Raw genomic sequence first — 23509 nt, 5'->3', positions numbered from 1 at the left:
GTCGAGGAACTCTCCCGTTTGTTGTGCGTCCTTGGTCGCGACTTGTGCTTCGGTGCTAAGTCGTGTTGGCCGATAACGCCGCAAACGAAAGGACCAATGCCCGCTAGACGGTCGTGTGGGGACGATGTCTAGCTGTGGCGACGGTTTTGCGTTTGGCGTACGAGAGCGCGCTCCTGCGCAATTGCGACACCCCGTTGTCGCTGCACAACCACTTAATGTCACGGCGCTGCATTTCCATTCATTTGCTGACGCGAAAAAACGTTTTGTGTACGACCATTTGCAGCACATTGTGAGAAACCACAAACAGAAGTTGGTTGGAAGGATTGAAAAGGGGCAATTTTTCGTTTCTTGTTAGCTTTAGGACGCGAGGTCTTGCTGCACGAAGTCCGGCCGCGTCGCTGCTTTGCACTTTGCTTAGCGGTGACGTAAGAAGGCTTTCGTTGCGCAAGTACTATCTCCTCCTGACAAGCTACGGACCAGCTCCGCTCCTCTTGGACAAGGGAGGGCGCAGCGCTGGGGCTTTTTTGCTCCAGCGTTGCTCCCCTCTCTTGCTCAAGAAGCCGCCTAGCGGGATGCTTTTGCTCCCGCGATGGTTGGCTAATTTGAGCGGGCTTGGTAAAAAGAGCCTTGTGCTCTTTTTTCATTTGTATTATTTATCACCACCACCGCTGCTGCTGGCAGTGGAAAAATATTTTTGGGTCGTCCTAGCAGCAAGCAGCAACAGCGGCCAGCAGCGGCCAGCAGCGCAGCAGCAATCGCCCGTATATGTTCTCCTTAATCTCCACGCCCACGTGGGCACAGCCAACACCAACAACTCGACTTGCTACATGAGAGGAGCGGTGCCGAGCACAAGGCCCAGCACCGATCCTCTCGAGCAAGCCGAGAGGCCGACGCTGCAAACAGAAGCCAACTCGACTTGTCCCCGTTGCTACCGCCGAAACAGAATGCCGCCGTTGCTCGGGAAACCGGCGGTGAAGCCGATTCCCGAGCTCTGACGTCACCTGTGACGGAGCTGGGGACGAGCCGACGTTCCGTGTGTCGAAACACCCAGAACGAGCTTCACTCAAGCCCTAAAATTCGGGTTATTTCAATAGATGCACCCAACTTCCGTTTGTGGGTTTCGTGTGTGCGGGTACATTGCAATGCAATCACGTGATCGCAACGTTTGACACGGCAGCCACGTGAGTGACCACGAGGGCGTGGCAAAGGATGGGTCTGGTGCCTGTTTCGATGAGGGAAGCTGCCAGCCGAAACCCACAATCGATCAGCAGTTCGCGCACCACAAGACCTGCTGGACGATACTTAGTCGCTCGATTCGACCCGCTACGTCGCACGCCTTGCTGTTCTCGCTCCTCCCACTCCTCTTTCGGGGCAAGGTGAGCGCGTGGTTGCTGGAAGTCGATGCCCTTGCCAAGCCAAATCGCATTTTCGAGTGTTTGTGGTGAGCCCACAAACACAAAGTGTCGCGATAGCAGGTGGTCTTCGAGGTACAGCCGATGCTTCCACCGATATTTGGCTCTCCAATCAGGGCCGGACGTCGAGGAACTCTCCCGTTTGTTGTGCGTCCTTGGTCGCGACTTGTGCTTCGGTGCTAAGTCGTGTTGGCCGATAACGCCGCAAACGAAAGGACCAATGCCCGCTAGACGGTCGTGTGGGGACGATGTCTAGCTGTGGCGACGGTTTTGCGTTTGGCGTACGAGAGCGCGCTCCTGCGCAATTGCGACACCCCGTTGTCGCTGCACAACCACTTAATGTCACGGCGCTGCATTTCCATTCATTTGCTGACGCGAAAAAACGTTTTGTGTACGACCATTTGCAGCACATTGTGAGAAACCACAAACAGAAGTTGGTTGGAAGGATTGAAAAGGGGCAATTTTTCGTTTCTTGTTAGCTTTAGGACGCGAGGTCTTGCTGCACGAAGTCCGGCCGCGTCGCTGCTTTGCACTTTGCTTAGCGGTGACGTAAGAAGGCTTTCGTTGCGCAAGTACTATCTCCTCCTGACAAGCTACGGACCAGCTCCGCTCCTCTTGGACAAGGGAGGGCGCAGCGCTGGGGCTTTTTTGCTCCAGCGTTGCTCCCCTCTCTTGCTCAAGATACCGCCTAGCGGGATGCTTTTGCTCCCGCGATGGTTGGCTAATTTGAGCGGGCTTGGTAAAAAGAGCCTTGTGCTCTTTTTTCATTTGTATCATTTATCACCACCACCGCTGCTGCTGGCAGTGGAAAAATATTTTTGGGTCGTCCTAGCAGCAAGCAGCAACAGCGGCCAGCAGCGGCCAGCAGCGGCCAGCAGCGGCCAGCAGCGCAGCAGCAATCGCCCGTATATGTTCTCCTTAATCTCCACGCCCACGTGGGCACAGCCAACACCAACAACTCGACTTGCTACATGAGAGGAGCGGTGCCGAGCACAAGGCCCAGCACCGATCCTCTCGAGCAAGCCGAGAGGCCGACGCTGCAAACAGAAGCCAACTCGACTTGTCCCCGTTGCTACCGCCGAAACAGAATGCCGCCGTTGCTCGGGAAACCGGCGGTGAAGCCGATTCCCGAGCTCTGACGTCACCTGTGACGGAGCTGGGGACGAGCCGACGTTCCGTGTGTCGAAACACCCAGAACGAGCTTCACTCAAGCCCTAAAATTCGGGTTATTTCAATAGATGCACCCAACTTCCGTTTGTGGGTTTCGTGTGTGCGGGTACATTGCAATGCAATCACGTGATCGCAACGTTTGACACGGCAGCCACGTGAGTGACCACGAGGGCGTGGCAAAGGATGGGTCTGGTGCCTGTTTCGATGAGGGAAGCTGCCAGCCGAAACCCACAATCGATCAGCAGTTCGCGCACCACAAGACCTGCTGGACGATACTTAGTCGCTCGATTCGACCCGCTACGTCGCACGCCTTGCTGTTCTCGCTCCTCCCACTCCTCTTTCGGGGCAAGGTGAGCGCGTGGTTGCTGGAAGTCGATGCCCTTGCCAAGCCAAATCGCATTTTCGAGTGTTTGTGGTGAGCCCACAAACACAAAGTGTCGCGATAGCAGGTGGTCTTCGAGGTACAGCCGATGCTTCCACCGATATTTGGCTCTCCAATCAGGGCCGGACGTCGAGGAACTCTCCCGTTTGTTGTGCGTCCTTGGTCGCGACTTGTGCTTCGGTGCTAAGTCGTGTTGGCCGATAACGCCGCAAACGAAAGGACCAATGCCCGCTAGACGGTCGTGTGGGGACGATGTCTAGCTGTGGCGACGGTTTTGCGTTTGGCGTACGAGAGCGCGCTCCTGCGCAATTGCGACACCCCGTTGTCGCTGCACAACCACTTAATGTCACGGCGCTGCATTTCCATTCATTTGCTGACGCGAAAAAACGTTTTGTGTACGACCATTTGCAGCACATTGTGAGAAACCACAAACAGAAGTTGGTTGGAAGGATTGAAAAGGGGCAATTTTTCGTTTCTTGTTAGCTTTAGGACGCGAGGTCTTGCTGCACGAAGTCCGGCCGCGTCGCTGCTTTGCACTTTGCTTAGCGGTGACGTAAGAAGGCTTTCGTTGCGCAAGTACTATCTCCTCCTGACAAGCTACGGACCAGCTCCGCTCCTCTTGGACAAGGGAGGGCGCAGCGCTGGGGCTTTTTTGCTCCAGCGTTGCTCCCCTCTCTTGCTCAAGAAGCCGCCTAGCGGGATGCTTTTGCTCCCGCGATGGTTGGCTAATTTGAGCGGGCTTGGTAAAAAGAGCCTTGTGCTCTTTTTTCATTTGGATCATTTATCACCACCACCGCTGCTGCTGGCAGTGGAAAAATATTTTTGGGTCGTCCTAGCAGCAAGCAGCAACAGCGGCCAGCAGCGGCCAGCAGCGGCCAGCAGCGCAGCAGCAATCGCCCGTATATGTTCTCCTTAATCTCCACGCCCACGTGGGCACAGCCAACACCAACAACTCGACTTGCTACATGAGAGGAGCGGTGCCGAGCACAAGGCCCAGCACCGATCCTCTCGAGCAAGCCGAGAGGCCGACGCTGCAAACAGAAGCCAACTCGACTTGTCCCCGTTGCTACCGCCGAAACAGAATGCCGCCGTTGCTCGGGAAACCGGCGGTGAAGCCGATTCCCGAGCTCTGACGTCACCTGTGACGGAGCTGGGGACGAGCCGACGTTCCGTGTGTCGAAACACCCAGAACGAGCTTCACTCAAGCCCTAAAATTCGGGTTATTTCAATAGATGCACCCAACTTCCGTTTGTGGGTTTCGTGTGTGCGGGTACATTGCAATGCAATCACGTGATCGCAACGTTTGACACGGCAGCCACGTGAGTGACCACGAGGGCGTGGCAAAGGATGGGTCTGGTGCCTGTTTCGATGAGGGAAGCTGCCAGCCGAAACCCACAATCGATCAGCAGTTCGCGCACCACAAGACCTGCTGGACGATACTTAGTCGCTCGATTCGACCCGCTACGTCGCACGCCTTGCTGTTCTCGCTCCTCCCACTCCTCTTTCGGGGCAAGGTGAGCGCGTGGTTGCTGGAAGTCGATGCCCTTGCCAAGCCAAATCGCATTTTCGAGTGTTTGTGGTGAGTCCACAAACACGAAGTGTCGCGATAGCAGGTGGTCTTCGAGGTACAGCCGATGCTTCCACCGATATTTGGCTCTCCAATCAGGGCCGGACGTCGAGGAACTCTCCCGTTTGTTGTGCGTCCTTGGTCGCGACTTGTGCTTCGGTGCTAAGTCGTGTTGGCCGATAACGCCGCAAACGAAAGGACCAATGCCCGCTAGACGGTCGTGTGGGGACGATGTTTAGTTGTGGGGGCGGTTTTGCGTTCTTTGCGTGTAATCATGTACAAAGTTATTGGGAGGAGGTCTTTGAATGGATCTCGGCAAAATTTTTAATTCCCCTTGAAGTTAGTCTGTATATACTTATTTGACGTATTTAACGAATCTGAATTATTGAACTGTTTACTATTGTGGGCACGCTGTGTAATTTACCGTTGTAAGTGCGCGAAAACACTTCCTAGACTGTCGTTGTTCCACCACACTGTGAAATCAGTCAAGAAATCCGAACACAGCAAGAATCTTCCGATGTCTGGCGACACGGTTCTCGAACGCCATATAAATGAAGCTTCTCGCAATCCGCAGTATATTTTCCCCATTGCTCAAAATGAACTGATTGAAGCCATCGATGTCACAATGCGTAAAGTTGTAGTGAGGGAGGTATGCGATTCCAACCCTTTGGTAATTCTAGCGGACGAAACCACCGACTTCTCGCAGCAGGAACAACTGAGCTTGTTTCTCCGCTACGTTCACGACTTCCGCATTTGCCAGACATTCCTATTTTGCCGTGGCACCAGATTTAACTGGAAAAGGATTGGCAAAGCAGATTATTAGTATACTTCTAGACTCCGGAATGGACATTTTATGTCTGGGCAACATTATGGCGTGCAAAAGCATGTCCGAGACAAATGTCCAAATTCTGTTTACGTACATTGTGCGTCACACAACCTGAATCTCTGTCTGGCCAAAGCTTCAAATGTGCCACCAATATCTGCTGGCCTCTCTGCAATCGTTTATACCAGGGGTGGGCAAACTACGCATGCGGCCCGCCAAATGTTAGTAAATTTTAATGAGAAACTTACCGAGCAACGCTAAATACAATTTTGAAAAACAATAAAAAATACCGAAGGGTGCAACTTGCCCATACCTATACCATGTGCAGTATCTGTACCCGTACCATACTCAGGAACTAAACACAGACACTTTTTACGTGCTTTAGCCTGTTGTTTCTGTCACGTTATTATGCAAAACGTCACTTGACACAATTTCTTCGATCGATAAAAGTAAATAAAAGTGAAAGCGATTCACGTTTTCAAATACAGCCCACTTTGCACTGTTGACGCCAAAACTTTGGTCACTTTGGATCAAGTTTAGGTCGTTGCAGTACTTTGCAAACGGACAAAAAAACGGCTTCAGAATCGTCAATATAGACCCGCTCAACATCTAAAGATGGATACTAAAAGCGGTTCACATTGTTTAATGTTGGCGCAAGGAATTTATTAACAAAACTACGTGCTTGTTTATTTTGAAATCAATTACAATTTGTAGCGTTTCAACCAATGTTTGTCCAATCAAGTGACAACAAACGTATTTGCACATAGCTGAAAAGATACTATGTTAATATTTTGGGCTAGATCAGGCGTGCACAACCTGCGGCCGTACGGCCACTATTTTGCCTCCTAAACTGCTAAAAACAGATTTCGTTAGACTGGGAAATAGCTTATAAGCCTAGTAACTATATGCGTCAGGCTTTTTGTCCGCTTATTGTGTGCAAACAATGCGAAAAAACAGGCAGCGCAATCGTCATAATACAAATTATGACGTCATATTCAGTTAGCTTCGTTTAGCTAAACTTATGCACCAAGTAGAAATTGTTAATCTGAGCATTTTAGGTGGCTTCAAATGCTATACGTATGACATAAACCAAATTCTTTTCACCAGTTATTTTAAAACAAAAACAAGCAAGCAATTGGCGGCCGTTGATGAAATACTATGCGGCACCATAAGAATAAGAACCTTTGAATGCGGCCCTTGCACTGCCGGATTAACCATTAGGCAAAGTAGGCACGTGCCTGCAGGCCAGTCAAAAATCCAGGCCACTTTAAAATCAGTAGAATGGTTTGGCAACACTGATAATTCTAATTTTTTAGTTGGCAATCCTGATTTTCGGGTCACTTACAAATTGTGCCTACAGGCCAGCAGACCCTTAATCCATCAATGGGCCCTTGCACTGAAAAGTTTGCCCACCCCTGGTTTATACGATCTGCGAGCGCTCACATAAGACTGCAGCAACACTGTCAGACACGATGGGTCGAAAAGCAGACTTCTGTTTTGATATTCAGAGAGTTTTACCCTGCTGTTGTCGCAGCATTAGATTCTTTGACTTCGTGTCCTCGTAACGGAGGTAAAGCGCTGATGTTAATGAGAGCTATCAGGAGCAATCATTGTTGGTTGCTCTTGAGGTTACTGCAAGAGTATTGGAAGTTACTAAACCGTTAGCAATGCTCCTCCAAACTGTCTCTTTGGATTTGCGTCGCACTACAAGCGAAATGTTTTACCCTTTTATTGATACTGCCATATCTCAGCTTCGTGAACGGTTTAATGAACACTCTGCCAAGACACTGTCCATGCAGTCTCTTCCTCCGAAGTTCTGTGTAAACGAACCGTTCGGGCGGATCGAAGCTGCTGTTGAAGAGTTTGGTCGCTTCCTTCCAGGACCGAAAGATGCAGTAGAAGTTTTTGCGATTGACCCCCCCCCCCAAAAAAAAAAAAAAACTGCGCCAAGAAGCGCCAAGAAGTCAAACCAACAAACATCATTGATGTGTTAAAAGCAGCAAGTGAACTGCAGACATTTCCCTGCATTTCGAAATTGCTCCATATTTTTTGCGACTTTTCCAGTCACAACCGCATCAAGTGAGCGTTCAGTACATTAAAATACATCAAAAATTACCTGCGTTTTACTATGGATGAACCTCGATTGAATTGCCTCTTTATTTATTCACCGCGACATTAAATTAAATTACGACGACGTAATTGTGTGGAATTTTCAAAAAAAACGACGTATAGACTTCATGTAGATATTCCCTGTGTGGTATTACGTAAGTGTATATTTTATATTTCTTCCATTCTTCATTAGTTTCCGTTAGAAAGAACATACCAAGTGTTACATGTATACGATCGAATTGTGACTATAACGTTTGTTACTTACAGCAACAGTAAGGGCTTCACAGGGCCTTAGGCCAACCAGCATTTGTTTGATTATGCGAGTTTAGTAGGCACAACAGGTGCTAACAGAGGGGTCTACACAATCTACCGCCAGATGGCGTCTTCCCCCACCTAAAAACGATCCTAGATACGCCACTGTAGAGCAGAATGGGCAGGTCTTTAATTTTTCGTCGCTACTTATCTATAGGTGATATTTATTTCGTCGCTTGTTTCCCCTTCCCATGGTGTATGTTTTGCTTCCTTGCTAATAAAAGCTCACAAATATTGAAAAAAAGTTTTGCGCTGGGCGTGCAAGAGCGTAAAGACTTTGCGTACCAATTTTTGAGTATAAAGTCATTTTTTAGGATGAACTGAAATTGGTCGTACACGAAACGTTGTTTCGCGTCAGCAAATAAATGGAAACGAAACATGCATCGACGTGACATTAAGTGGTTACTTGGCATTGCGCGCATTGTCAAGAAATTCATTTAATTTTTCAAAGATTTGATCGCTCGTTTTTGCGATGTTTTTGCGAAGTGTATACATACTGTATTCCCGAAAAGGGTCTCTTAAAGCTTAAAATCGTTAAATGAAATTGTGCTATATTTTTGATACGATTCAAATTTACTTGACTGACAAAGTATTTTGTTCGATGTTCCGTATGTAGCAGTGAGCTATGATAATGCACCGTGTGATAATACGTATGGAAAAAAAAAACTTTCTTAGTCTGCACATTTGGTGTCTCAGAAAATGTTGAGTCGTATTATTGCTTCGAAGCTTTGACTTTTACATATTTAACATTTGTCATAAGCGCTCAGTTAAAAGGCGCCATCGCACTGATAACATAAAAATATTGATTCTGGAAAAATATTTATTGAAAAAATATGTTTGCTATGAATAACGTAACCATTTTCAAGTCATTTTTATTCTATTTCTGATTCGACCTTTGATTAACTCTGTGCGTTTGATTCGCTTATTCAGAAATACATTGAAATAAAGACTACACTCATGTCTTAAATCTTTATAGTCACCGGATGTAAAGACCAGACTTTAACAACCAATTGTGATGAACATTATCATTTTTGAATGAAACCAACCCTTTACACTTCTTCATTGAGGGAGGATGCCTTAACGCGCAAATGTTTTTAAGAGTGACGCGATAAAACTGAAAGGATGAAACTTGATGTTTTTGGAAACGTTTTTTTTTGTATCCATTGGGACTAGAGCAGGGATTCAATGCACGGCATATGGTTGTCGAGCCGAATATTAAAGCCAAATAATTCAGAAGTTCGTACACATGTTACCATTTTATCTTTTGCTACAGGCCAAAGTATATTTTGAACTATTGCAATGTTTGTTTTGCATTTGTTAGGATAAAATCTCCTTTAAATGGTTTACAAGCATAAATCAGTTAATCATAAATCAGAGCTTTCAAATTATTGTTAAATCAGCTCGAAACAAACCTTTCTTGTACACAAAAAATTTTGACACGCGAATCCGTTACTATTTTGAAGTAACAAGTAATTTGGAGCGTTTAAAAAAATGTTTGAAAAAAGCCGACCACTGGACTGGAAAGTGCAACACATCCACACAGTAGAATATCCTACAAACTGATAAATAAGTCTATACTTAAGTTTATTTCGCTTTGTGAAAGAAACCACATCGACACAACAGCACTAAAATAATCATCAAGTCGAAAATAGCTGCGTTATGGAGCGCAAAACAGTGAAGGGCACAATGGGTGGATCATGGTTAAACGCGCTGCAGTTACACCGTATTATAATGCGTTATGTGAGTGTGGCTCACAAGTAAGTGAGGTTGGCGCATTGTGGGTAAACGAACTATAATAAAATATAATGCAAGAACAACAAACAAACAAACAAATTCACATGAAACTTATAAGTAACAGTATTGGTACGTTAGGCAGCCCAACCTCGTAACAGTTATTCCGCCTTAACTGGGTAACAGATAATAAATAGGTAAACAGGTTGCAAAAATCAAAAACTAAACATTATGGAGCAAAGGATTCAAGCTGATAGATGGCTACACTATCTCTTGTCACCAGCTAGACTGATGAGACCATATAGGTCAAAACAGTGTGCACAATATGCAGAATATACATGGTTGTGAAATTAACACATTTCGAAGTATAAAAAACAGTTTCATATGATAAATTTTGATTTGCACTAGTGGCACCGAATCGTAAAGCATCAGCGGAAACCTTGTTATCAAAATACAAATACAAGGCACAATGTTAAAAATTGCAGCAGTCACATGTCTAATAAACTATATATATATATATATAATACAAGCATAGTGATAGGTGGCAAAGTACTTTACAAACAAAACTATTTAAATCCACAAATTGCAACAGACGGACAGTTAACTGCAATTGGTAACTTATTTGTCTTTTAGTAAATATTATATAAACAAAATGTACACAACCACAAAAAAGAACTGGCTTTAAAATTTACAACACACAGTTTTACAGCATTCAAAAATTAAACAAACATTTTGTAAGCAAAGTATTAAGGACAGCGAAGAAATCCATAACAATATTCTTGTTATTTTATCTTACTCTGTCACGTGAGCAGTAAAGGTTGTTCTGTTCCAGCACAAAAGTTCGTAACGCTCACTCTATGTCAACACATGTACAGGTTATAGCGAGTCACTCCACAACAGTTGCAGATTTCAGTTGTTAAGCTTCTTAGCTGATGCAGAAGAACAATCACCAGCTTGTAGAGTTTTCGTGCATCAAATCAGTTCATGTTGAGGTGCACATCATCTGAAAAATAGAAGTAAACCCAAGGTATAAGTAATTTAGCCAACAAATAACAAAAATGGATAAATTGATAAGTGTCTTTCAAAAAACATATACATCTTAGGTAGCAAATAGTAAATTTATAATAAACATTTGCACTGGGTTAAAGACAAATTTGGCTTATTGCATAACTTAGTCCAGAGGTAGGAAATGTTTTTGTTTATAAAAGGCTTCGAAAACGGTTTATCGACACTCATTTAAACTTTTTGATTTACAGAATGGTTGTTTCGCTATTTCCTTGTAGATTTGTAGGACTTACGGCCAAAGCTAAATAAAATTCCTCACTCCATTTCCACCTTTACTACAACATTCAGGATTTATTTAACCTATAAACTCGTTTGTTTACAAATATCAATGATCTAAGAGCAGCTTGTGACATCACAGACAAGTTTAAGACATTCGAATATGTGCAAACAATTGTTCTTTTGCAAATGAGATTATAGAACCTTAGGTTTTTGGAAGTCCTACAGAAATTGCTTTGTTTACCACTATGGGACCATTGGCTCTAGTTTTAAAAAGCCCTTCCATGAAACTAATCAAATAGTAATGTGGTAAAAAGGTTAAATAAAAACATTTCTATCTTTTCTCAGTGCCTGGTGCAGTCTGTAATGTGAACACCATGTATATATTTTCCTAAAAATCTATTTTGACATCAAAGGCCGCACTTTATGCCCCAAGAGCTGCATGTGGCCTTTTGGCCACAGGTTTTCCCACCCCTGGTTTAGGCAGATCATAAAACTGTAGCAAATTACTTTCTAATCACATATTTGAAAAAAATTACACTGTGGTCTTGTGATATAGCCAATTGATCTGCATTTCTTTATATCCCCATTTCTGCACTTACATGCAAAAGTACCAAAATAAATTTTGTACCTTGTTGAGTCCTGATGTTGTATCTTTGAGGGAACCAATAGAGTACTTCCTTGTTGTTTTACTTGCATAAAGATCCATCCCGTTGGCAGGTCATGTGGTATGAAATACAAAGGCAAAATTAAACTAGAAGGGTGGCTTAGCACATATTGCCCTTGCATATACACTATAACCTATTTTAAAACATAAATATATTTCCTTTGCTTATTTTGTATTGGGTCCCATATTAGCCATCATCATTTATAACTTTAGTCGTTTCTGCAGGCAAAAACTCATGGGTCCCCACACATGCAAAGTTGAAAATAATGCAATTCAAGAGATAACCATGAGGAAGTCGGGTGTTGTAAGGTAAAACACAGCGATCGGCACTGGGCTTAAATAATAATACTATGTAGAATACAAACTATAAAATTAGATTCACCCCAGATATTGTTTGAAGTATGTCCTATTTAACGTTTTAAAAAACTGACCCATTTTAGGGGGCTAGTAGGGCAACTAATTGCGTTCGACACACAAACTAAAAAATATATAAAAACCATAATGACTCAATCAATAGTACTGCAAAATTTCAGCCCAATCCAAGAATGTTTAAAATTTTGACCACTAGAGGTATTTTGAGCAACAACCGTCACTGTTTCTGATGTCATAGGGCTGTTAACAAGCCTCTAACTGCCATGGCGCAAAAACGACGACCAAGCAACCCACCAACGAGCAACATACAACTGGTTGCCCTTGTAACACTATTGCTCCAAAGAAATATTTCGTTTGTGGTGCCCAGTAACATACAAATACGTTTTACACTTTGGGGATTTGTGGGGTAAATGTTAGGACTACAGGGTTGAACACAACAATCGACACCTATAAATGGCATACTATACAAGAAATCCAAATTTCAGCCAATTCTGACACTGTTTAAAAACTCACCCATTTTAGGAGGCTAGCAGGGTAAATACTGGGGTTATCAACAAAAACAAAGTGGGATGCACATCTACATGAATATATCTACCATCTGTGTAAATTTTAGCCAAATCCATCAAACATTTGATGGAAAAACGAGTCGGACAAACTTTGGGTAAAAACACCCATTTTAGGGGCCTAGCGGGGTAAATACTGGGGTTATCAACAAAAACAAAGTGGGATGCACATCTACATAACTATATCTACCATCCGTGTAAACTTCAGCCAAATCCATCAAACATTTGATGGAAAAACGAGTCGGACAAACTTCAGGGGTAAAATACCCATTTTAGGGGGCTAGCGGGGTAAATACTGGGGTTATCAACAAAAGCAAAGTGGGATGCACATCTACATAACTATATCTACCATCTGTGTAAATTTCAGCCAAATCCATCAAACATTTGATGGAAAAACGAGTCGGACAAACTTCAGGGGTAAAATACCCATTTTAGGGAGCTAGCGGGGTAAATACTGGGGTTATCAACAAAAGCAAAGTGGGATGCACATCTACATAACTATATCTACCATCTGTGTAAATTTCAGCCAAATCCATCAAACATTTGATGGAAAAACGAGTCGGACAAACTTCGGGGGAAAATACCCATTTTAGGGGGCTAGCGGGGTAAATACTGGGGTTATCAACAAAAACAAAGTGGGATGCACATCTACATAACTATATCTACAATCTGTGCAAATTTCAGCCAAATCCATCAAACATTTGATGGAAAAACGAGTCGGACAAACTTTGGGAAGAAAAAAAAGAAAGAAAAAAAACAAAACAAACAAACAAACAAACATTTCGAGTAAAATCAATATGTGTCCCCTTCAGGGAAGGGGACCCATAATTACAAACAGCATAAATCATGTACCAACAAATAATGAAAAACTATTTAAATCAATCATTAAACATCTCCCTTAAACAAGTACATTATTTGGAAAACATTAGATTTTGAAACAGGAATCACAGCTAACAAATGATTTTAAACTTTATGCAAAAGATGGGACTGCTTTGGGTTACAATAAAATTAATAGCAGCATTGTCATGCACTTCTCCATTGTTCTTTTAGCTCTAAAACATTTCAGTGTTCCCCAGATTACATTAAAAGTCAAGCAACTGTTAACACTTGTCATATTGAAACTCAGTTTAATTGTTAAATCCAGTATATATTATACCTGATGCAGTTTTTTCCTTGACCCATCTCCTGAAGTATATACAGGAAGTCTGATTTATTTCTGAAAATGTAGCCATGGAGGTAAATGCAGAGTTTAATTTAGTAATGTTTATACAGGTACTTACATGTAATGTTGGTTATTAAACATATGATGTAACTTATCCAAATGTTCCAAGAAGGGACACCAATAAGAACAGACAGATGCCTTATGCCAAAAAAAATCTAAGCCAGCAAATAACGGGCAAAACAGATAAACAAGTTGTTAACTGCTAAAATATAATTCTGCCAAAACCCTAAACACACACTGTAGATTTGCTTACATAACGAAACTACAGACCAACAAGCACAGCTGAAATCCTGAATAATTATTAATTACATGCTAACCTTTAAACATAAAAAATATAAACCAGAAAAAACTATGCCCTAATCCTGTGAAAACAAAAATACATGTTACCTACAAACACATAAAATCTAAAAATATTCACCAGAAAAACTATGCCCTATCACGTGAACACAACAATACATACAAACTGTAAAAACAAAAACTGAAATATTAACCAGAAAAAACTATGCCCTAATCCTGTGAACACAACAATACATATAAACTGTAAAAACAAAAACTGAAATATTAACCAGAAAAAACTATGCCCTAATCCTGTGAACACAACAATACATATAAACTGTAAAAACAAAAACAGAAATGTTAACCAGAAAAACTATGCCCTAATCCTGTGAACATAAAAATTCATGTAAATAATTTAACTCTAAACTTGCAAAAAAGAAAGCCTAAATCTGCAAAAAAAACAAAGACTGTTATTGTTGCAAAAGTGAAAAGAGTAAAAAATAAATTCAAAACTTTCAAAAATGTTTTGTGTGATAATGATTCAAACCTGTATATTTAATAAGATAAAGGTTATAACCTGAAAAATATTCAAGAAAAAAGTTAAAAACAAATCTTTTAAAATTCAAATAATGGTTAAGACGTGCATAAACACTATGACTAAACAGTAATATTCCTGCAAAAACAACCACAAAATAATGTTAAAACCTGCAAAACTGTCAAAAATTAAAGGTTATTTCTGCAAAACAAATGAGATAAATGACAATTACTTGTAAAAAAATCATTCTTGTTTAAATTACACCATTACCTTTGCAATGTAGATATGCACAATAATAAAGATTGAATTGAACCAAATTTATACAATTTAATAGCATCATTCAAAAGCAAGACCTGAAAAATAAAACAAAAAGGTTTTGACATTTGATAGCAAAGTATTTAACACAAGTAGTACACACCTGGAATAAAGTAAATGATAGGTGAGAGCACAAAGATGAAGGTCTCAATGCTGACTTTTTACTACTTTCTTAGCACTTGACGATGGTGGTTCAGGTGGTTAGAGCGACGCATAAACAAACACAATACTGTAATGATGTTTAAAGAATCTGTCGGCTGATGTAAAAGGCACAACACCCCCCAAGATCTGGTCTACTTAAAAAGAAATAAAGGATAGTTAAAGTAAACTCTGCACACATTTTTGTTGATGAAAGAGGGAAAATGCAAGCAAAAGTTTAGTCACAATTATATTGATGGTAGTTGCTATTGGTTCATAACCAGCCTCAATCAAGAAGTTCAGGCATCATCAGTAGGAAAGTCTGAAAAAACGTTTGAACCACCACCGTCCCTGCACGGCCGACGTAAAAAAACACAATACAAGCTTGCCTCAACTAACTGTCCTCCATACAACCGCGGCAAAATAGCCTATAAAGGTAAAAAGTGAGTCTGTCATGTTTTACAACCACCCAAACAGTCATTGCCCCGTTATGACTGGGTGGTCTGGCCAAGTAGGTTACGGAACTGAACTAGTAATTAAGTTAATCTAAATCCACAACAAAAAAATGGGTTTGACCAGCACAAGTGGAATAGGGGGCATTTTTAAGTGCATTTTTTATTACTTGATATATTTAATTGAAAACAAGTGAGCTATATCCTTGCGAAATATCTAGCACAAATTTCCTTTTGACTGAAGGAAAGGTGTACCAGAAATAAAAGCAAGAACAACAAAAGCTGGTCAAAACCCAAAACAAATCCACAATAACCCTATCTTTACAGTTAATATATGCGCAGAAGTTTTTGTTAAAGAGTCCAGTGATGATTACAGCGTATAACAACATGAAATCACTGTTCTCTGCCCTGCGAGACCCCCCCAAGGACCCAAATGAATTACGCAAACGCAGGGCTGGAAAATTTTAACAACAGTTTGCGCCCTATCAGGGTGGCTCACGGGACTTTTCTGGCGAAATGCTATGTCGGCCCCCTCAGGCTTTCGAGCCAAAGCCTTCATTGAGAGTAACTGTGTCCGGTACTCGGTCCCGCCTGCACCGCGGCCGGCGCATGCGGTGGAGACCATGCCAGTCGTGTTTCTATGCGCACCTTATGTTAGCTACAGCCATTTAGCAACGCGCCACACCTAGCTAGAAAACGATCTAGGCTAAGTTCCTATGTGGCGCGCGAATCCCAAATGTATCTAACCTATGTTACCTAGCCTAACCTTAGTTATCGAGTGCTACTCTATTACTATCCCCTAGCGCCAACTTGCTGACATAGTAGCACTCCTACAGACTTGGACCTTTCTTTGACCACCGAGGAAGACTTCCTTCACGAGTCAACCTCGGCAAAGAATAGGTCACTCACCTTAGCGCCAGTTAACCTAAGTTATGCCTAACAGTTCCGAATACCCAGTTGGCCCACGACAGACTCATATGTTTACATACTATTGAATATTTGAAGTTGAGAGATGTTGGTTGATTGACGACGAATGAATGCAAGTTAGACAGATATACAAAGATCTGAAAACAAACAAACACACAATTAGATGTATTTCAATTTTTAATACCACTATTAAATTAGGTACTATACACTTTGATTTCATTTTTACTCTTCACGAACAAATTTATATTTCTGTTCAAGAAAACTTACGTAAAAAACAAATAAATAAAACTTACCACGCATAACGTCGAGCGTCCAACGCGAAACAAAAAATCATGGTGAGAAAACGTTCTTGGTTTAAGCGCGCATCGTCGACGGTTGCGTTCGAATTCAAAGTAGCAAATATTTTTCCCTCCCAAAAAAATTGCCTACTACTTGTTTGTGTACTTTTTTGTCCTTATTTTTAAAATAGAAGGCTTATTTTTTGGCTATTTATGACATCATAGAAAGACAATTGTCTGTGAAAAATTATTTTATTTGCGCGGCAATATTTGGGGATTACCCGTGAAAAAACCATTATTCGCCAACAATAAACTTAAAGACGAATTCGCGTCGGTTACGTCTTGTTTAAAAAGCGGCACATCCGAAAACAGTTGGTGCATTCGTTACTGTGTTATTGTTTTACCTAATGCACATTTTGTTAAAACACGAGTTACATTATGCAATATTTGAATATTAAAAAAGAATAAGGCACTTTAAGCAAACAATTAAAAATGATCTGAATTAAAATTATGTATTTACCTTTTGTGTTTGAATTAAATATGTGATACTTATTTTGTTTTTTCCACAGCTACCCATTGAACATACCAATAGGTTAGTTTCAACTGATCCTAATATATGTTACAACAACTCTACTTTGTCAGATAAATCATGGATTAAGTCAAATGTCTCTGCTCTGCACATATGGATATATTACTTATGTGAAGCCATCTCAACTTTCTGACACTGTTTTGAGGTAACCAATTTACCATGTTAGTTTTTAGATTTTGAAAAAAGAATATGATTATATTTTGTACTTAGTGTTAAACAGATTTTTTTTGTCCATACTTGATTTTAAAAGACATTTTTAAGCAATTTTCATATTTAAATGAACAAACATATTGTATATAACAGGATGTCAATGCAATTATCTAAACTTGTGATATGTGTTTTGCAAAAAACATTTGTTAAAACAAAACGGTTTGTAACAGATATTTTTTATCTGATGACCTATGAAAATCAAACACAAGCGAAAGTGATAAAAGTTATTTAACCTATTTGGATTAAGTCCTAAATTTCTGAAGAAAATGACTTAGCATGTTCTCTACCACCAGGGTGTTGCTCAAATCTGCTTCCACTTGCTAACACAAGTTTTAAAACTGTAATATTTGGTTTGGTATTTTGTAGGTCATTGGCATTTGTTTATTTAAATTTTCATTAGGCTAAACATTTTGAGCTTAAAACTTGGGTTGATGTTGCCGTTTTCCACTAACAGATGCAAAAACATTAGGATTGTGCAAAATCACTTCCATTTAATACTTGGAATATAGGGTGTTCAGCAATGTATAATTATGGGTCCCCTTCCCTGAAGGGGACACATATTGATTTTACTCGAATTGTGTTTGTTTTTTTTCTTTGTTTTTCTTCTTTTTTCTTCTTACCAAAGTTTGTCCGACTCGTTTTTCCATCAAATGTTTGTGTTGATAACCCCAGTATTTACCCCGCTAGTCCCCTAAAATGGGTATTTTTTCCCCGAAGTTTGTCCGACTCGTTTTTTCATCAAATGTTTGAAGGATTTGGCTGAAATTTACACAGATGGTAGATCTATTCATGTAGATATGCATCCCACTTTGTTTTTGTTGATAACCCCAGTATTTACCCTGCTAGCCCCCTAACATGGGTGATTTTTTGAACAGTGTCAGAATTGGCTGAAATTTGAATTTCTTGTATAGTATGCCATTTATAGGTGTCGATTGTTGTGTTCAACCCTGTAGTCCTAACATTTACCCCACAAGCCCCTAAAGTGTAAATCGTATTTGTGTGTTACTGGGCACCACAAACGAAAGATTTCTTAGGAGCAATAGTGTTACAAGGGCAACCAGTTGTATGTTGCTCGTTGGTGGGTTGCTTGGTGGTCGTTTTTGCGCCATGGCAGTTAGGGGCTTGTTAACAGCCCTATGACGTCAGAAACATTAACGGTTGTTGCTCAAAACACATCTAGTGGTCACAATTTTAAACATTGGCGGATTGGGCTGAAATTTTGCAGTACTATTGATTAGGTCATTGTGGTTTTTACATATTTTTCAGTTTGTGTGTTGAACCCAAATAGTTGCCCTACTAGCCCCCTGAAATGGGTCAGTTTTTTAAAATGTATATTTTTTAAAATGTTATATACATACTTCAAACAATATCTGGGGTGAGTCTAATTTTGTAGTTTGTATTCTACATAGTATTATTATTTAAGCCCAGTGCCGATCACTGTGTTTTACGACTTTCTCATGGTTATCTCTTGAATTGCATTATTTTTAACTTTGCATGTGTGGGGACCCATGAGTTTTTGCCTGCAGAAACGACTAAAGTTATAAAAGACGATGGCTAATATGGGACCCAATACAAAATAAGCATAGCAAATATATTTATGTTTTAAAATAGGTTATAGTGTCTATGCAAGGGCAATATGTGCTAAGCCACCCTTCTAGTTTTACTTTGATTTGTACATAATGACGAACACAGTCTGATATTGAATAGGATGCTAGAATGATTGTAAGCTTTAGGTAAGGGGCTGTGTACCCCAGTGTTAAAACTGCTGATGGTTTCCTAGTTTGTTATTGACAATTTGTCGCCAAGTTAGCCTAGTGGTTAGCGCAACCACCTTGTGATCACAAGGTCATTGGTTCTAATCCCATCTCGGTCGCTTGTGTTTCCATGAGAAAGAAACTTAAGTGGCATTGCTCCAACTCAGTGGTTTCCAATGGGTTAAACTAAATTGAAGTCACCAACTGCATAAAATAAAATAAAATGATCATCGGACTTGCAACAAAACAGGCAGCTCGACGGCGGACTCATTGTGAGCATAATGCATTCAGGCGTTGCCCCCCACCGAGGATAAAAATCAAACAAACAAACAAACAACAATATTGTTGGTACAAAAACACATACTTTACTTGCAAACTTGCGTTACTGGAAGCTGTTGCATCCTTTGTATTGGCTTAACTAATTGGCAATTGTGAGACAATAGGGGTTTAAGTGAAAAATTTATTGCTCTAAGTTTTCTAAAATCAATACTTATAAGGGGTTGCATTTTATACTTATAAGGGGTTGCACAACAAATAAGGGTTGCATTTTTACGAGTTCAGGTCCGATTTAGTGTTAAGAAAATGTAATTTACAGTTCAGGTTCAATTTCAGTTTTTTTATGAAACAAACCAGATATTCTACATTATATAATGCTACAAAATAGACCCATAATTTTTTTTCTTGCACCTAAATAAGGTTGTACTGTGTGTAAGCTTGTAGTTTATAAGCAAAGCATTGGAAGCAACACTTTACAATCTGCATAATGCATAAAGGGTACAAAAACATGTTTTGGGTTATTAAAAATAAAATGTTTGTTTGTTTATTTTTTAAGTGCTGTTCTGATGTTTGTATCATGCTGCTAGTCCATTTGATTTTTATCCTGTTCCACTTTGCAGAACTGTAAACTTTAATTTAGTTTAACTTATTATCTACCAGTTTTGCTCAGGAAAATATGAGTGGTCAAGTCTGGAATTGACAGCATTATAATCACAAGACCGTTATACAAGCCACTTTGCTATATGGGCATCAAAGAAATAAGCTTTATTTGCTTGAGCAGTCTCTTTACTCTGTTTGTTATAACACTTTGCATCGGTGACATTTAACCATTTATGAATGGTTTTGCTACCTGCTGCATTTTCAAAGTTCAATGCTGTGTGGTTTGCAGTTACTAAGTAACCATATGCGGTTTAGTTTTATGTTAAATTTGTAATTTGAAGACACAACCTAAACAAACTTTGAGAAAAATAACATATAAATCATATAAATTACTTGAATAACTTACAATTGATTAGCCAAAAAACTGCAAGCCAAAACTGATTCTATTGTTTTTTATTTACTGTAGATCAGTGGTTCTCAACCTTTTTAACTATGCAACCCCCTTTAGAGATTTTCTAACACCACGCGACCCCTTTACACACGCACACACACAGGAAGTTTAACTACCAGCATGTGTTGATTGTGTTCATCACACATTTGCAATCTAACGTGGCTGCAATAGTTCGGCGTTTTGCTGTATTCCGGAAAACGCTTATTTTCACTAACTATTTCACTATTTCGTGTTTTTTTTATGTTAAGAAAAACCAAAACCCGCAATTATAGAAGTATACAATCGCAAATATTGTTGCGCCCGTTCTAAATCAAACGGTCGTGTGAGTTACTATATGCTAAACAAAAGTCACAGGGAAAGTTTTTTTGATACAGATAAAATAATTCCGTGTTCGGTTGCGTCTCCGCGACCCCCTCAAAAGTGCTTGGCGACCCCTTGGGGGGTCGCGACCCCCAGGTTGAGAAACACTGCTGTAGATAAAGTAATTTGCAAAATTTTGAGCCACTTTCTATAATCACTTTCATAATGATACTGCAATTTTCCAGAGTTTCATAACTTTTCTGGCTGCATAAACTTTTATCTATAGGGACAAGCTGCTGTACTGCCACATTTTGTGCAACTCTAACTTATAGTTAAGCATTGAATTGAAAGGGTTAAAAATTTATCCTGGCATTTTTGCAAGCTTGTAACAAACAGCTGTAACTTTGACATTATTATCTGTCATATGAAATTTGTAATTGTTTTCAATTTATTTGAGAAAAAAGTTTCATCATTAAACAGGTGAAAAACTTTCTTATTTGGTCAGTTCTTGGATCACTGCCCAACTTTTGGCATCCCTGACCCATTTGGATTACCTTCACCTGAATGTTATATCACTTGAATACGAAATATCAGTTTCTTCATCACCATGTTCGTTCCGGGGCCACTAAAGATGCTTTGTATAGAGGCAGCTAAGAATCAGTGAACAGGCTGCAAAAAAGGTGAATATGGATTAAATATTTTTGGGGTTGTGAAACATAGCGGCCATGAAGCTCCATGAGATAATGTTTCTTAACCGCTGGTGCATCAGGTTTTTTTTGATAAGTTTTGGACAGTATATTTCCAATTTCACATGATAGATCGAAATTAAGACTTATAACAGTAAATCAAAACAAAAAGAGAATGGCTTTGATTTTATAAAATCACAGGTCTATAATCTGTTTTAATTTACCAAAACGTGAAGGTTATGGATGTTAAAATTTTAGCATATTTAATGTTGTGTGGCAAACTTTGAAGTTGTGATGTAATTAACTATGTTGACAAGCTATTAACTAAAACCAATACCACTGTCATTGATCTCACCAGCTTCTGGTCTGGTCAGAGTTCTAGTCTTTCAGTGCAGTTGCTGTTTATTTTTCGACAAAATGTGACATGCTAATCTGTAGAAATACTAACAGGAATGGGTGGCTGGTAAATGATGAGTTCAGTTTATATGCAATCCTTTTAATGGTGTCCAACTGTACACATGTTCTCTTGCTACTAGTTGTTACACAATTCCATTTATTTGATTATAATGTAAATACATTTTTTTTTCATGTAACTTAATGGAGCAAACAACCAAGCCCGCATGGGAATGCTGCTTGCCTAATGTTTGATATGTTCACCCAAATTTTTTTGTGTCACATCATCGACATCCATCAATCTGGTATGTCATTTAACCAACGAAGATGCACTCATGGGATGTTAGTGCCATGTCATCGAGTTTGTGATGGAATAATCAATATCTGATGAGCCCTTGTGTGGAAAATCCTGTTTCAGATATTTATGGGCATGTAAACTTCAAACTCAAAGGTGAAAGTTTATCTGATATGTTAGTAACCTTGTATGAAGTGCAAAAGACAATCTGGCTTAACTTTACAACATAGATCTATATAGGTTCTTGGGAATTAAAAAATCAAATTGACCGCTGTAATGTCTGAGGTCACATATATATCTAATGTAAATTATACCTGTTGAAACTGCAATGTTCGTATGTTGCTTCGTAAATTTTATGAGTAAAGATTTTTTGAAATGTCTGTGTAAGTTTAACAAGAAACATTTATATTTATGTTTTTTTCTTAAAAACTTTAAACCAAGACACTTCATTACAGAAAATAACGCGCCCCAGTGCCATATTATTGTCATGCCTCCAATCATTCCTATCACAGCAAAAACAGACTATGACGTCATAACTATCAAACAAGCTGGCAACATTACTGTGAAGATTGTCACATCCCAGTTAAGCAAGTTTGTGAGTAATGCATGTGTTTATGCACTGACAATATTGGTGATAACAAGTTGTGGCATTTAGTAAAGCCAAACAGATCCCATAAAATAACACGTAGCTTCAACATAGTTTCCCTACCTTACACAAGAATATATCTACTAAATTGATTGAAATGGTCAAAACCTGTCACAAAAAGCCATGTGTGTAACTGTTTACATCGGTGTTTATAAACTTGTTTGTGGGTGAAAAGGTTTTTGATTTAAAGTGTGAAACAAGCCATGCATAAGAGGGGTGTGGAATGTCTTTTCAAATGTTTTGCCGTATGCACAAACTTGAAGCACATAACTAAGAACTAAATACTTGCATAAAAAATAGTCATTTTGTATTTATGGTGTGTTAAAAATATTTTACCAATTATTAATGAATTTCTGTTTTTGTAGAGTTCATCTGATGTATGGGTGCTTCTTGATAGTGATGGGACGATACCAGGTTTTGGAGCGAGTACTGATACTGAGTACGAGTACCACATGTATATACCTTCGATACCGAGTACCGAGTACGATTACCGAGTGCTTAAGTGTAGTGTTGTACTTAGTTGTATATCACTGGCTAATTTATCTGCCATATGGTCGGGATACAGGCGTGCACACACACATGCCGAAAATTGTAATCTCCACGTAATAGCGAAAAAGATATACGTAAACTGGCGGAACTTTTTTCCACTTTTGTGCTGTTCGAAGCAAATATTGGCATAAAGTTGCCCGTATTCTTATGGTGTAAATCGGCCTTCGGTACTCGCACGTTGGTGTCGAAAACTGAGACAAAATATTTCAGTACCGAGTTCGAGTATCG

General features: G+C 40.2%; 1 protein-coding gene and 2 long non-coding RNA genes across 3 annotated transcripts; 1 reads left to right on the top strand and 2 right to left on the bottom strand.

Moving 5' to 3' along the window:
- Positions 1-9342: 9342 nt before the first annotated feature.
- On the bottom strand, positions 9343-14396 carry LOC145230121 (uncharacterized). Its single transcript, XR_013860561.1, has 3 exons — positions 13670-14396; positions 11419-13605; positions 9343-10509 (listed from the first exon to the last, which is right to left on the bottom strand). It is a non-coding gene; the product is annotated as an uncharacterized LOC145230121 (long non-coding RNA).
- A 22-nt stretch (positions 14397-14418) lies between these two features.
- On the bottom strand, positions 14419-16607 carry LOC145230122 (uncharacterized). The gene is made up of 3 exons (XR_013860562.1): positions 16548-16607; positions 14841-16391; positions 14419-14775 (listed from the first exon to the last, which is right to left on the bottom strand). It is a non-coding gene; the product is annotated as an uncharacterized LOC145230122 (long non-coding RNA).
- Positions 16608-21531: 4924 nt separating this feature from the next.
- On the top strand, positions 21532-23509 carry LOC145228310 (uncharacterized). Its single transcript, XM_080093330.1, has 3 exons — positions 21532-22242; positions 22542-22681; positions 23098-23509. The coding sequence occupies exons 1-3, from the start codon at positions 22179-22181 to the stop codon at positions 23410-23412; spliced, it is 519 nt and encodes a 172-aa protein (XP_079949456.1). The 5' UTR covers positions 21532-22178; the 3' UTR covers positions 23413-23509.

This window comes from Phallusia mammillata, chromosome 5 (genome assembly GCF_965637545.1).
Source record: "Phallusia mammillata chromosome 5, kaPhaMamm4.hap1.1, whole genome shotgun sequence".
In the NCBI taxonomy this organism is placed as follows: Eukaryota; Metazoa; Chordata; class Ascidiacea; order Phlebobranchia; family Ascidiidae; genus Phallusia; species Phallusia mammillata.
Note: the sequence above shows the minus strand (reverse complement) of the source record. Positions and strands in the feature narration are given on the sequence as shown.